The sequence below is a fragment of the Stenella coeruleoalba genome (assembly GCF_951394435.1).
Source record: "Stenella coeruleoalba genome assembly, chromosome: 2".
Classification (NCBI taxonomy): domain Eukaryota; kingdom Metazoa; phylum Chordata; class Mammalia; order Artiodactyla; family Delphinidae; genus Stenella; species Stenella coeruleoalba.
This window is the reverse complement of record NC_137147.1, coordinates 126,001,002-126,015,689: the sequence shown is the minus strand read 5'-3', so window position 1 is coordinate 126,015,689 and position 14,688 is coordinate 126,001,002. Positions and strand designations below refer to the sequence as shown.

At 40.8% G+C, this 14,688-nt stretch overlaps 1 protein-coding gene across 4 annotated transcripts in view; it reads right to left on the bottom strand.

Annotated features, from left to right (window-relative positions):
* The window catches only part of GABRB3 (gamma-aminobutyric acid type A receptor subunit beta3), a 233,138-nt gene that overhangs the window by 7,669 nt on the left and 210,781 nt on the right, over positions 1-14,688 (bottom strand). For 3 of the 4 annotated variants that reach the window (XM_079912257.1, XM_079912258.1, XM_079912260.1), the window contains 2 exons: positions 8,765-8,917; positions 2,662-2,906 (listed from right to left, as the gene is read on the bottom strand). In XM_079912257.1, coding sequence (XP_079768383.1) covers positions 2,662-2,906; positions 8,765-8,917 — 398 coding nt within the window. The remainder of the gene's footprint in view (positions 1-2,661; positions 2,907-8,764; positions 8,918-14,688) is intronic. The other variant, XM_079912259.1, reaches the window with a different exon arrangement.

Sequence of the window (14,688 nt, the reverse complement as noted above, 5' to 3'; positions counted from 1 at the left end):
GATATGAACTTTTGGGAGGTGCATTTCTACTTTAAAATTATCACTAAATTCTTAGGTGTGGTCAGCAACAATATTTTAAAATTGAAGTACAGTTGATTTACAATGTTTCAGTTAGATAGCGAAGTGATTCAGTTTTATATATATATATACATATATATGTATATACATACACTCTTTTCCATTATATGTTATTACAAGCTATTGAATATAGTTCCCTGTGCTATACAGGGTCCTGGTGGTTTATTTATTTTACATATATTAGTGTGTATCTGTTAATCCCAAATTCCCAATTTATCCCTCCCCCCACTTTCCCCTTTGGTATCTGTACGTTTCTTTTCTATGTTTGTGAGTCTATTTCTATTTTGGAAATATGATCATTTTATCATCTTTTTTTTTTTTAGATTCCACATATAAATAATATGATATTTGACTTTATCTGTTTGATTTACTTCACTTAGTATGATACTCTTGGGTCCATCCATGTTGCTGCAAATGGCATTATTTCATTCTTTTTTATGACTGAGTAATATTGCATTGTATATATGTACCACATCTTTATCCATTCATCTGTCGACAGGCACTTGGGTTGTTTTCATGTTTTGGCCATTGTGAATATAGCTGCTATGAACACTTGGGTGCATGTATCTTTTCGAATTAGAGTTTTCATCTTTTCCAAATATATGCCCAGGAGTGGGATTGCAGAATCATATGGTAACTCTATTTTTGGTTTCTTAAGGAACCTCCATACTGTTCATCATAGTGGCTGTACCAATTTACATTCCCACTAGCAGTGTAGCAGGGTTCCCTTTTCTCCACACCCTCTCCAGCATTTGTTGTTTGTAGATTTTTTGATGATGGCCATTCTGACCAGTATGAGGTGATAACTCTTAGTTTTGATTTGTGTTTCTCTAATAATTAGTGATGTTGAGCATCTTTTCATGTGCCTGTTTGCCATCTAGTCAGCAACAGCTTTTAATGCTTACCTTTAAGAGCATCAAATATGCATTTAAAACTAGCATACATGCATTTGTATGTCTGAGCTGATGTCTACAATTACAGATTTTTAAAAATATGAACATGCAAAGGCTTTAAGAAAACTGCTGGGAAAACAGATACAAATTTTCAGAAAAGCAAACAGTAAAAATGGACTCATGAATTTTCCTCTGCATCTGATTTATAATATATTATTTCTACATTCTGCTTAATTTCGTCTGTGGATTTAGAGATTTGGGGGATTTTGTTTCCTTTTGTTTTAAATTTTAAGCTTCACACTCAAAAAGATATTTCTGTAGCAAAACAATTTAACCTTTCTAAAGAGTGTCATTTAGAAGAAAGGAAACAAAATTTAAATCTGTTTAAATTATGAGGGAATTTGGAAAAACAGCATTGTATGTGTCTGCGTGTCTGTGTAATGGAAAAAATAATGATGTGATGAATTCTAGTTTCCTTGGAAACAGTATTACCAAAGTATACTGTGTATGCATAATAGGATGTGGACTAATTTAGAAACACACCAGTATGGTGCTAAGTATAGTTTCCAGTAAGAAATTCAGGGTCATGTTGCCTGTGGAAGCCTGATTTTATTCACAGATCCTAGTTTCTCTGACCAAGTCTATTTATGTGTTGCTGAAAGGATAGGAGCCATTTATAGCCATTTACCTTCATTCATTCATGAACATCCAGGGACCTATTCTGGGCCACTGGTGGGCCACAGGCACAGCACTCCTCCAGGGAGCTTCTGCACCCCTGGGAGAGGCTTGGGCCGGCAATGCACCAAGAACACCAGAAAGAACAAGGAAACCTCACGAGCTTGAGAAATAAGTATGTTTAGTAAGAAGAATTTAAAAGTGAAGAAATATAGGAACAAGCCCAGTATGTAAACGGGTGGAGGTATATTTTTGAGGACTTGAAGGGATGCAAGAGGTAAAAGGATAAAGATAAAAATTTTATAGAAACGACAATGTGCTTTCACTAAAATAGTATTTATAATTGCAATAACATATTCCTTTTATTAAAAAAATAAACCGAAATGACATCTAACTGCAAAGTTTGTAATTGGAAGGATGTAAGCGTGAGATGAGGAGGGCTGGAGAGGGACCTGATTGGTGCCCTCTCTCTGGGTTCAGAGCCCATGGGTCCTAGAGCAGCTCCCTGATTGGCCGCTGCTGTCCTGGGCTGCTTGCCTGGCATTTTGCAGAACACAGCCAGCAGGGCTGGGCCAGGGCAGATGCACGAGAGCCCTGGGACAGTGCACTGCTCCTGCCCTGCACTAGGGACCCTGAACCAGGGCAGATGAGAGAGGGGGCTGTCCACACCGTGCAAAGAACAACAGCATGCTGGCTATCACATTTGTAATTTGACCACTGAAGGAAAACTGCAACATTGTTGAAAATGCTTTTGACTGTCAAGTTTGGGCCCCACACCCCAGAGATCCATTCATTCCTATATCTTTCCTTTTCTTTTCACAGGAAACTGGCAAGCTTTTGGCTTCTCCAACTTCTGCACCAATTTTGCTTTTCTATAAAATTCAGTGACTTGCAGACGCCACCTTTCAGGCTACAATCAACAAGCCTGCATCACTCCTACTCAAAGGCCATGATGCCGCGGGGTCTGCAGGTCTGGGAAAGGCAGAATGGGGGCGGCCGAGGCCGAGAGGCCTACCCGGTTGCTGTCACCCTTTGAACGGTCATTCTTTGCCTTGGCGGTCTTTTCCGCAAGCTTCTTCTGCCTTTGAGGGCCTCTTCCAAAGAAAATGTAGTTGACAAAGGCATACTCCAGAAGGGCCAGAAACACAAAGACAAAGCAGCCCATGAGGTACATGTCAATGGCTTTGACATAGGGGATTTTGGGCAACGTCTCCCGAAGATGTGTGTTGATGGTCGTCATGGTCAGCACGGTGGTGATCCCTGTAAAAGAAATGGGAGCGTGAGAGGCTGCAGGTCCACCGCTCAGTTCCTCACTTTTCACTTTCCTGCTTTATTTTCTCAAACAGTGTGAAGTAGTTGAAAATCACGGTTGAATATTGTTGGGTGATCGAAACACTACAGAATATAGAACACACAGTTTGGGCGGCAGGTCACACCTCAGGCTGGGGAGTTAACATCTCTTCCCTCCCTGCGCCACCTGGGAGGCGCCTCCCACTGCACCTGGCCCGTGGACGGAGGTGGATGGAGAGGGGTTGGGGACAAGGCAGAGGCTGCCCTGCATGAAAGCTGTAAGAAATGAAAATAAACCTGGAATTTATCATAAAACACTAAGTGTCTGGGTGAGAAGCTTCTGGGAAGAAAATGAATCTGGGGAATCTAGGAAGGCCATGTGTGGCCACTAGTGAAGAAAATGATTCTTACCACAAGGCCTTAAAGCAAGGGGAATGAGGCAATGACTTAAAGCTGCTAAGGACGGGAACCAGTCCTTAGCTCAGACAGGGAATGTTCGAGTGTAGCTCCGGAGAACAGATTACCTCACATAGCAACTTCCCACCCCAGCTAAGAAAGAGGCTAATAAGCTGTGCAGCACATGTTGGCTGTGGGCAAGGGCTAAGATTTTACCCAAAGTATAGGATCTTACCATGCTCTGGGGCAAGTGGCCAGATCTCTGTTGGTATTTTTTTTTTTGTTAAATGTCATTATTTTGTATTCTTTAGATAGTATCAGGTGAAAAATACCATTTTTCCCTAAGGGAGCTCAGTTTAGTCTCTAAAAACATGTAAGGACCATATTTTGTAATTCTCCCATAGCAGTGGGCATGTTCTTGGTGTATAAAGATTCCATATGGGATGATCTGAAGCCACAGAGAGCAGGGGACCCATTGGCTCATGACATGACCAGAGCTGCTGAGCTGAATGAAGCTACATGTGTGGGAATGAACTGCATCACTCACTTCTCAGTGGCACGGGCATTACTGCAGCTGACTTGCTCTCTTTGAGACAGTACTTTTGAAATATTAAGAAGTCTCAAAAAAGTAAGGCAGCTCCAAAGAGCCAACTCTTTTCTACCCATTTGACTGGTACCATGGAATGTGATTACTCATGTGTCTTCCAGGACCCAAAGGAGAGGGTCATTGCCACATGAGGACTTCTCTCAAGGAGACTTGCAAGGTGAGAGCTTCAGTCATGGTCCTTCACCCGTAGTAACCCAGAAAACCAATGATGTCCCCTAGACCAGCAGGCGGTGCAAGCCCAAGAGGCTGACCACCCAGACACATGGTCCCACCAGACCACTTCTCTGACCCCACTGGACCCCCACTCAACTCTCTGGGGAAGGGGCTGGGTTTGTTAAGCGTTTTAGTCTGATGCCCTCTGGACTCCCATCCCATTCTTGGATGAGTGCCAGAGTGTAGGGCTCCCCTCACTAGTGACTACCTGGAGAAGAGGGAAGAGAGCCCAGGCTTCCATCCCACACATGCTGAGCTGCTGTTAGCAGGAGATGAGGGAAGCGAGGAGCAGAGAACCTATTTTCATGTCTGACTGCAAACAAGAGCTGACGATGAATATATGGAAGTCAAAGATGTCAGGATATTTTAAGACTCGCCTTTAACATAAAATTCAGGTGTACCTGGGGACTTTTAAGATTTGAAAATGGCAATGGGATAATTATAGTTTACAAGGAAGTGCAAAAACACCACGCAGATGCTACAAAATTAGCTGTTCTCACTATTATTCAAAAATTTTGTAATGTTGTTGCCACAACTTATTTTTTTCTTTCCAAATGGACTTTGGAAAGTGCTCTGCTTTAGTCGTTGCTTTGGCTCTCCAGTTGATTATTCTGAGTGGATGTGTATAACATAGGCCTCAGCAGATGTCCCCAGAAAATGGGCTAAAGTAACACAAAACAGGGACGGCCAGCACATGTCAACGAGAACTCAGCCTGGCAAAGGCGAGGAAAATGGGCAAGGACGCTGGCTTCAGGCCCATCAGTGCCAGCTCAAGGAGTCCCTTAAGAGTAAGGTTTTGTGGTGAGTGTTCCCTGGCTTTCCAGCTTGGGATCACATGACCTCTTAGCTTGAAAGGCCATGCATTCTCTAATTCTTTGTATCATTTTCCTTCCTATCAAGATAACTGTGGAGAGTGGTGGATGCGGTGGTTCACGGCCTGGATAGTAGAACCACATGGCGCAGGCCAAAAGCCCTGCTCCACCACGTACCAGCAGCAGGACCTGAATGAGCTTGATAGGTCCACAACTGTTGTCTAAATGTGTTGTGAAGTCTAAACACCACGGTGATGGGATAACAGTAACTGGCATTGTTAACACTCGCCAACAACAGATGTTATCATTATCAGCATCACAGAAAAATACATTTTCTGGTAGCCTCCAGTTTCTTGGCAGGAGACCCAGATCCGGCAGCCTCTCTTTGAACTTCTAATCTCTAAATGGGACCCCATCCAAAGGCAGAATGGGAGACTGAGTGGTGCCTTCTGTGTTCTTCATACATTTACCAAGCTGTTGTCTTGCTAACTATTAGCCTCAAATTATTTCTCATTTATATTAAGGAAATATTATGCTTGAAAAACTGCATTTATAAAGAAGGTTGTGAAATAAAAATATAATTTATATCATTTAATCAAAAGATATTTAATTTTTCTTCTTTGTGACCTAAATAATGTGACTTAAATTATTTTAGTGTAAATTTTCACTTTCAGAAGGACCAATACTATTATTCACTGATAAGTGGACTTCAGGATTTTTGAGGATGACCATGTAATTACAACTCCCAACTTTGTAGTCTGGCGGCTTCTAACACTAACAGTTCAACGGATGTGGGGGTCAGATCCTGGGCAGAAGAAGCATAAGATCCTGAAGCACACAGAGCATCTGTGCAGCACAACTGGGTGAAGAACCAGCGTTTCCCTTCTCAGAGGAGACAACCCCTGACAATTCCAGGTCTAACAGTGCCCTGAGCTGGAGGGACATGCCAAGGAGGTCTTCACTGAGCACCCTTCTGTGCAGACCCACACCTCTCAGACCTCATTTAGAAGTGGGGAGAACTCACCACTGTGCAATCATTCAGGATGAAGGCAAACAGCACTCTAAATATTTCAAAGGGTGTAGTTCATGACAAGACACATGAAGTGAGCTGGGGGAGGGGGAGTTCTCCAGTCAAAGCCCCCCAAACCATGGCTATATCCTCTCCAAGAGGCACTGAGCACATTAGCATCTTAAAGGTTCTGAGAGATTCCTTAAAGAATGGTTAATAATAATTCTTGCTGAGCTTTTAAAAAAATCCATCATTTTTACAATGTAATAGACCAAAGAACCCTTCTGTGTATTGTCTATTGACACTGTAGAAATCACGTGTAGTGGTTAAGGGCCCTGAAGTCAGACAAACTGGATTAAAATCTTTCTTCTGACACTTAATATTATCTGACTTTGCACCAGTTATGTAGCTTCTCTGCACCTCACTCCCTTCTCTGTAAAATGGGAACGATAACCCTGCCTATCATGCTATGGATCTTCTGCACCATGGATCAGGTAACCACTTTCCAATGACCTTGCACAGAACTTAGAACCTGAGTATTTGGTAAGTTTCAGCCTTAATGATTGTTGTTGTTGTTGCTGTTATTTAGGGTTCATTACCCGATGATACACTTTTCCTTAACCAATTGGAGTTGCCGTGCTGTCACTTCCCAAGTCCTGCAGGCCCAGGCTCAGAGACCATGTCTTATGCAGAAGCTGGGAGACAAGGAGTGAGAGGACTGGGGTCCCACGCTGAGAGCGGGACCTGCTGGACATCAATCTGGCCAGACACTGCAGCCTGGAGATCCCAGCTGCCTTCTCGACCTCCAGGCCTCAGGTCCACCCCAACACTGGCAAATGCCTTCAATTCTGCCTCCCAGACTTCTGATATCCATCAGAACCTGCACACCTCCAGTGGTAACGCCTTAGCCAGTCTGGACAGACCACTCCTCTGTCCCAGCAAAACATGAAGCATGTTCATGTTTTCATGAACATGAAAACATCCCAGAAGCATGATTGAGGTTTATAGTAACAATACTGAGTTGACAAGAAAAAGTGGAGTCTACTTTCATATGCTGTAATGAGGCTATGTTGACTCTAATCCACTCCAGATAGATTATCTATTTAACATTGTGGAAGACGATGTTTACAATTTAGGAGCTATAGAATTTGGATCATCCAGAAAATTGAGAAATTTGCATTTTCAGTACACCTCTCTTCTGATGATGCCAGATAATTCTGGTTCTTTGGTACTCATATTTCTCTAATTATCTCAAAAATAACAGAGTCTCTGAGGCAGATTCCCTGGAAGCTCAGGAAGCTTCAGCTTCTGATCTTCTCTAATACAGGCCTCTTACAGGCTCGGGAGGGGTTCCGGAAATTCTGTATTTATGTATTTTATATTCTTTTCCTTAAAGAGAGCTCCTGAAGTTGTATAAGCTAGCAGCTCCACAAAATTTGGATCTGCCCTAGCAAATTCATTTTAGCTGTGAATTTTCCAGGTGAGAAGAGAAAATAGTTTAACAAAGAGCAATCTAGTAACATAACAAAAAAGGCAAAACCTACAGAAAGGACTGATGTTACAGGGTAACCTCTGCAGGTGGTAAAAAATCCTGAAGGTTTTTTTGAGAGATTTTTCCTTTACCAAGCCCATCAGAAATAGATTAACAGCACTTCTGATTTTTTGATACCTTATTCTGCTCAAAGTGTTTTTACATTCACCTAATACTTTAGAGGTAACTACCTAAGTTTCTTAAGTCACTGTTAAATGTTATTTCATTAGAAAAAAATAAGTCACTGTTAAATGTTATTTCATGAGAAAAGAAATCTAATCTTGAATCAGTGAGAGTCACCTGTCTTTGCGTCTAAACCAGACGTCCACTTACACACATGTACACACATTCTCCTGGAAGCATGATGCTAAGCAACTTATATTCCTGGGAAGAGATGGTAAATAGAAAAAGTAAGAAAGAGGGACAACCAGATCCCTGAATTCCTATGCTTCTCTGCAGGCTTACCAGCAGATGTGTTGTAATTCTTTCCCATCAGTTTTGAAAGGTATTATTGATGACTTCACTCCCAGGAATTAAATTCAACCCTACCCAAAGAAGGGATAAACTGGACAATTGCTCTTCAGCTCTAAAAGCTCAGTACTTACCTCAAATGTATTTAAATAATTATTTTGTCCATGCAGTTTCATAATAATTAGTTCAGTAGAAAATAATTTTTCTGAAAATATAAGCCTTCCCTTAATAATTAAAAAATATTAGAAATCATACTGGAACATAAAATGTATATTGTACATCAGCTAATAATCCATTTGTCAAGTGACCAATGGCCAGAAGAGATCACTAGAGTTCTTGGGAACCACTCAGAATTTAATATCACATTTTAATGCTCATTAATTTGTGTAATTCCAATTATATGGTATAACATTTGACTGTTTTTCTAACTTAAAAAAGAATGCACACAATTAATCAAGTCTTCTTTCTGGGCCATAGAATAATTTTGAACAGGAGATGTTAATCCTTGCTTTAAAATTAGTGTCAAAAATAGTTTTATTATGCAAATATTCGGCAAGCATATTTTCCCTTTCATAGGCATGAAAATTCACATTTGAGCCTTATAATTAAATTAACACATCAAGAGAATCATGCATGAAATTAGTGTTTCAAGATAAAAAGTGACTATATGGGCAAGACTGGTGTCATGATGTCAAAAAATTGTAGTTGAACTATAGTCTTTGAACTCCCTTAATATTGTAATGATATGGTGACTTTACATTTTAGGTATCATTTAAAAATAGCACATACCAAGGGCAACTCTAGCCGCAGATGCATCATAATTGATCCAGAAGGACACCCATGAGAGAATTGTAATTAGGATAGAGGGCATGTAGGTCTGGAGAATGAAGTATCCAATGTTTCTCTTCAACCGAAAGCTCAGTGAGAGCCGAGGGTAGGCACCTATAGTAAACAGACAGGAGTTACACTGGAGATCAGACACAGCAAAGAGTTTGCTTTGACTTCTAGGGGTCAACAGCATGCATTTGAAAAGTCCAGAACGGAGGGGTGGTCCACAACCATGTAATCTGCCTCCGTGCGCCTAATGGTACCCATCAAGAACTTGGGAGAGGAATGATTTTCAGTCTATGTATGAGGTCATGACGAGGATACTCTTCTAAGGTTAAATACTCAGCTGAGAACTGTCCCTGAGAAAACTTTGGGGGAAGGCTTTAGCTTAGAACACAGAATAGTGCCAAATATCTCATTTAGTTTTCAACTAATGGTCCCCTTCTTCTCCATTGTAGATAGGGGAGATTTGGCTCAAGGCTTTACTGAGCAAAATGGTTTTTATCAGTCATCCCCTGTCAGTCCATCTAGAGCAACAGTGCACAGATGTTTGAGGCACTGACCCTGGAACACCTGGGATAGCTCAGGGACCCCCACCCGAGAGCTGGAGAGGCACAGAGGGCAGGAGTATACTCTGAGATGCTCTGCTCCAACCACAGGAAAGGCATCAAGGAGAGCTGAGGAGAAGCACCCAGTCTGCTTTCCTGTATTTGAATCCCAGTGCTAACCTCCTGATGTGCACATCCCACTTAGACAGCCTTGAACCCCACCACCACTGCCAGTGCAGAGAAAAAAGTCCACTGCTTATGCCACCTATAGCTATATATTTGCCTTTTCTGTTTGATTTTGTTTTTCTTGGAGCAAGGCAAGTGTGGCTTCCATTTCCTCCTGTCCATTTCAACAGCCCACTTTATCAGTTTCAAACTTCTCAGCTCTTAATTTTCTGGACTCAATTGAGGTCGCTGGAAAGTCAACCTTCTCTAATCATCAACTTCCTTGCCTCCTCCCCTCCTGCCTTCACTCATGGGTGGTGCTCTGTTCCTGAAATTCTTCCACCCAAAGCTTCAGGAGGCCTCACTTTTCTTGTCTTCCTCCTACTCCAAGCCTGACAGGCTCCTGTTCTCCTCCTGCCTCAAAGTATATGCATTTTCCTGACTTTACTCCACATTCCTTTCTGGTTTTGTCCCTATATTCTATACCTTTTCCAGTCTGATTCATTCGTATGACTGTTCTACGTAGTAGATGAAAGACTTTAACCTCTAGGCTCTTACTTTAGCATCAACCACATTTTCAGCCAAATTATATAAAGGAGAAAAGAAATCGCCTAATGGACCCAGCATTTAAAAGCTGACAATCTGGAAATTTCCTCCAATCTTTTATGTGCCTGTGTGTGTATAGTTTCTTTTATATAACTCTGATCAAATGCATATATTGTATTGTCACCATAGCATAAACACTTTCATCCTTATTACAAATTACTTATAAATACAATTTTAAAGTTCTCCTAATTTTCCATCAAATACATACACATGTATTCTATAGTTTATAAATACATTTTCCTGAATGCAATAAATTTAGGGTACTGCCATTTTTACAAAACGTAAGTAATATTCTTAGGGATACCTTTGAGCAGAGTCCTTTCATTATGTTTAAACTTACTGCCTTAGGATGAATGTGCCAAAAGAGGAATTGCTAAGCCAAGGCTGAAGGCTTTTGATACATATTCCCAAATTACTTTGCAAAAGAACCACACAAGCATACATGCCACTATGAGTACTTTATAGAAGTGCCTATCTCATTTTGTAAACATAACAATATTGCATAATATTTCTTTTCTTTTCTTTTTTTTTTTTTTTGTGGTACGTGGGCCTCTCACTGTTGTGGTCTTTCCCATTGCGGAACACAGGCTCCGTACACGCAGGCTCAGTGGCCATGGCTTACGGGCCTAGCCGCTCCGCGGCATGTGGGATCTTCCCGGGCCGGGGCACGAACCCATGTCCCCTGCATCGGCAGGCGGACTCTCAACCACTGTGCCACCAGGGAAGCCCCATAATATTTCTTAAAAATAACTTTTGTTAATTTCCTTGGGAAAATGTGTCCTTTCAATCACTTTCTTTAATTGATCACTTCCTAAATGTTTGTTTTTCCCCTGATTTTAACTTTATATATAATCTAATTACACTATTCATTCATTTTTCCCATTTTTTTGTTCCTCTTACTGTTTTTACCTATTCATTAAAGTTCTTTTAATACTAATACTTGCTTGTATCCTCTGCAAGCATTTTCCCAGTTATTTGTTTAAAAACCTGAATTGGGTAAAGTGGGGGACATATAAAAACAAGTTTTTTATGTAGTTGAGTCTATCCATTTTATTTTTTTCCCTGTGATTTTTAAAACCTGTTTTTAGGTTTAGATACGTTCACAATAGAGAGCTAACCACAAACTTATTTTGAGGGTTGGCAATTTGATATGAAGTGAACATGCATGTTGTTGGTTTTTGTTCCACAAACAACTAACCAAGTTTTCCAACACCTCTATGAAATAAAGCTTCTGCTGACATAGATTTGATACACTCTGTTGTTTTATAGTACATTCCATGTCTATGGACATGGACATGGACATGTCCATAGACATGATGTGCCCATGAACCAAGTCAGAGCCCTGCCTGGGCTTTAACACCTCTGGGTCCCCGGCCCCATATGTTTCACAAGCACAGTCATCCCGTATTCAACAACTTCTAAGGCTTCACATAAAGGTTAAAATAGTCATCCGGGAATTTTAGCTTCTCCAAAATGTTTTCCCAATTTAACATTAGTTTTATTTTCCACCATGTCTCTGCATTAAGCATAACATTTTCTAGCCAAGAAGTATCCTCATTGCCTCAAAATAATTGTTCATATTTCTTGCCTCTGCTGATTCACACCCACTGTTCTCCCCTTAAGAAATGTCTTCTTTTAACCATACTTCAAGGCCTTGGTCAAATGCCACATCTTCCATAAATTCGTTCTTTTTCTTCCCTCCAAGTGTAAGTAATTACCCTCTTATTTTCTTTCCTCTTTAAAGTTATAACTATTAATATTTACCAAGGTAAGATCTTCCTTAGTAAGCTGTACATACCCCTAGGCAGAGTTTGTGAGGTACTGTATTTTTCATATACTGTCATGCCTAGCTAAACGTCTAAACCATCTCTGTCTATTAATAAATGCATCTGTGTACTGAGAGAAAGAAAGCAGGCATATTTGGTTTATTTATGTGACTCTTTAGCAAGTTTAATACTCAAAATAGTCAGTAACTCTATTAAATATTAGTTTGAAATCCCATAGCAACTTCAACATTTTTTTAATAAATTTATTTTATTTATTTATCTATTTATTTTGGCTGCGTTGGGTCTTTGCTACTGTGCACGGGCTTTCTCTAGTTGCGGTGAGTGGGGGCTACTCTTTGCTGCAGTGTGTGGGCTTCTCATTGCGGTGGCTTCTCTTGCTGTGAAGCACGGTATCCAGGCACACGGGCTTCAGTAGCTGTGGCACATGGGCTCAGTAGTTGTGGCACACGGGCCCTAGAGCACAGGCTCAGTAGTTGTGGCGCACGGGCTTAGATGCTCCTTGGCATGTGGGATCTTCCCGGACCAGAGCTTGAACCCGTGTCCCCTGCATTGGCAGGCAGATTCTTAACCACTGCACCACCAGGGAAGCCCACAACTTCAACATTTTTACTGAAGTAACTTCAAAATCAGATCTTAGTTTGCAGTTTCATGGCAATCTTATGCCTTTACTTGTCATTTGCTATTCTATGCTCCAAATATTTGTCACTACATCCACTCTACTTGGAATTGTTTGATTCCATCAGGATAGACTGGCTCATGTTGTAGTAGCAAAAGACCCCTCAAATCTCAGTAGCTTTACAACAAAGATTGTTTTTTCTTTCTTGTGCTCCATAGTCACTTAGCTTCCTCTATCTGGAAGACAGCTGGACACTGTGGAAGAGGTGCCACACATACTTCCCGTCACATTTCATTGTCCAGAGCAAGTCTCACTGTCAATCTTTATGTGTAAGACAGTTCAGTCCTCTCCCAGGGAAGTGCAACAAATATTTTTTGAATGATAATGCAATCTACCATATTCCCCAACTTTCCATTTTCTGAGTCAACTTTCTTAACTTTTTCCAAAATGCATCTTCTTTAGGGAAACTGTTCCCTACAAGGCAAATATTGATACTTATGCAATGAAGTACAACCGATACTCTTTTGAGAATACTTGCCCCAGGCAACATGGGGACCAATGATACAATTGCATAGTGAAACACTTGGAAGGTCATTAGTGACCCTGAGAAAGGGAATATTACTCAGATTTCAAAACTATGTATTCACCAAGGTACTCATTAACACAGAACATAGAATTAAGAAAATATACTATTTTCTTATGTATTCTTTTAGTAAATACATTCTATTTCTTAAATGTGAAATATACCTTCAAATCAACAAAATTTCTAGGCATTCACCATGTGCTGCCCCCCCAATCCCAATCTCCTAATCCCACAGGTGGGAATGTTAGTGGAGGAAAAACAAAGATGAATAAGAGGATAGTCTATGCTCTCAACTAGCTCCTAATCTGTCAGAGAGACTCATACAGAACTGGCCTCTGTAAACCGCAGGTAAGGGCTACCCTGGATATTCTTAGGCACACGTTTAAGAAAGGTTTCACGGTATCTAAACTGAGATACTACTGGTTGAATAAGAGTCTTTACGGGCAGAGAAGCAGAATAGCCTTCAAGGTAAAAGATCCACCAGGGCCAAATGAAGAAAAGCCTTTCAAGATACCATGAGACAGAGACCTCAGAATGTTAATAAACACAAGAATCTTCAGAGGTGTCAAGACCCATTCTTCTAGGCAAAGACTTTTGCCATTTGGTGTGCATCCTCAAGAACACATAGCGTCTTTGTGTAGCTCTGTTAGATAAAGTCCTGACACTGGTACAACAGATGTCCTGATGTATCCTATATCTATGGAGAAACTCCTCAAATGATCATAATAAGTGGCTTTAAAGTTCAGAAGTAGTGAGTCAGCTGCACCAAGACATAACCTTCAAAAGAGCAATAGAAGCTTACAAATTACAACAGAAAGGCACAGAAGCCCTAAAGTCTGTGTGCCAATGCAGATGTGGTCAGGTCCACAAGTAGATGCTGAGTAAAAAGACAAAGGTACAGTCCCTAAATACAAGTGCATTGTTCTGGTTCAGGGCTTCCTTGGTAAAACTATCTATCGAAGATGCTGATCTCAACCCTTTCTCCCCAGATGCACTAAAAGTTGAGGCCAGAAACAAGGCTCTGGATCTCTCATCCAGACTCAATTAATAGCACTTTCTAAGGCATTAATATTGTTGAAGAACTCATAAAAATGTGGATGCAGAGTATCATGTCACCTTTGCGGAGTGATAAGAGCCACTCAAATGTATCTATAAAGTAACAAGCTGATTTTTTAGCAACTGCAGCAGAGCTGGCCTATGTACATATACCTGTCCCTCTCCACGGCGGCCACCGTGGGGGCTCTGTCACAATGGCCTAGGAAGCTTTGTGAGCTTGGTGCTGTTCTTGGGGTCTTTATGACGCTGTCTCATTTAATATCTACCTTTTTTACTTTATAATACAACCTAAAGTTCAGAATGGTGTTCCTAACTTTCTCACCTGCATTGCTAGTCACCTTAATTATGTTCAAAAATTCCATAAAGGAAAGGAGATATATGAAATAGGAAAGAGAGAAAGAGGAAAAACAAAACTTTTTCAAAGACTGTCTCAACCAGGCAATGATTCTCTTTCTGATCCTCCACAGTAAAGCCAGAATGTTCTATCCTATGACTCTGAAGCAAAGAGCAGGGGCATCTGAGTG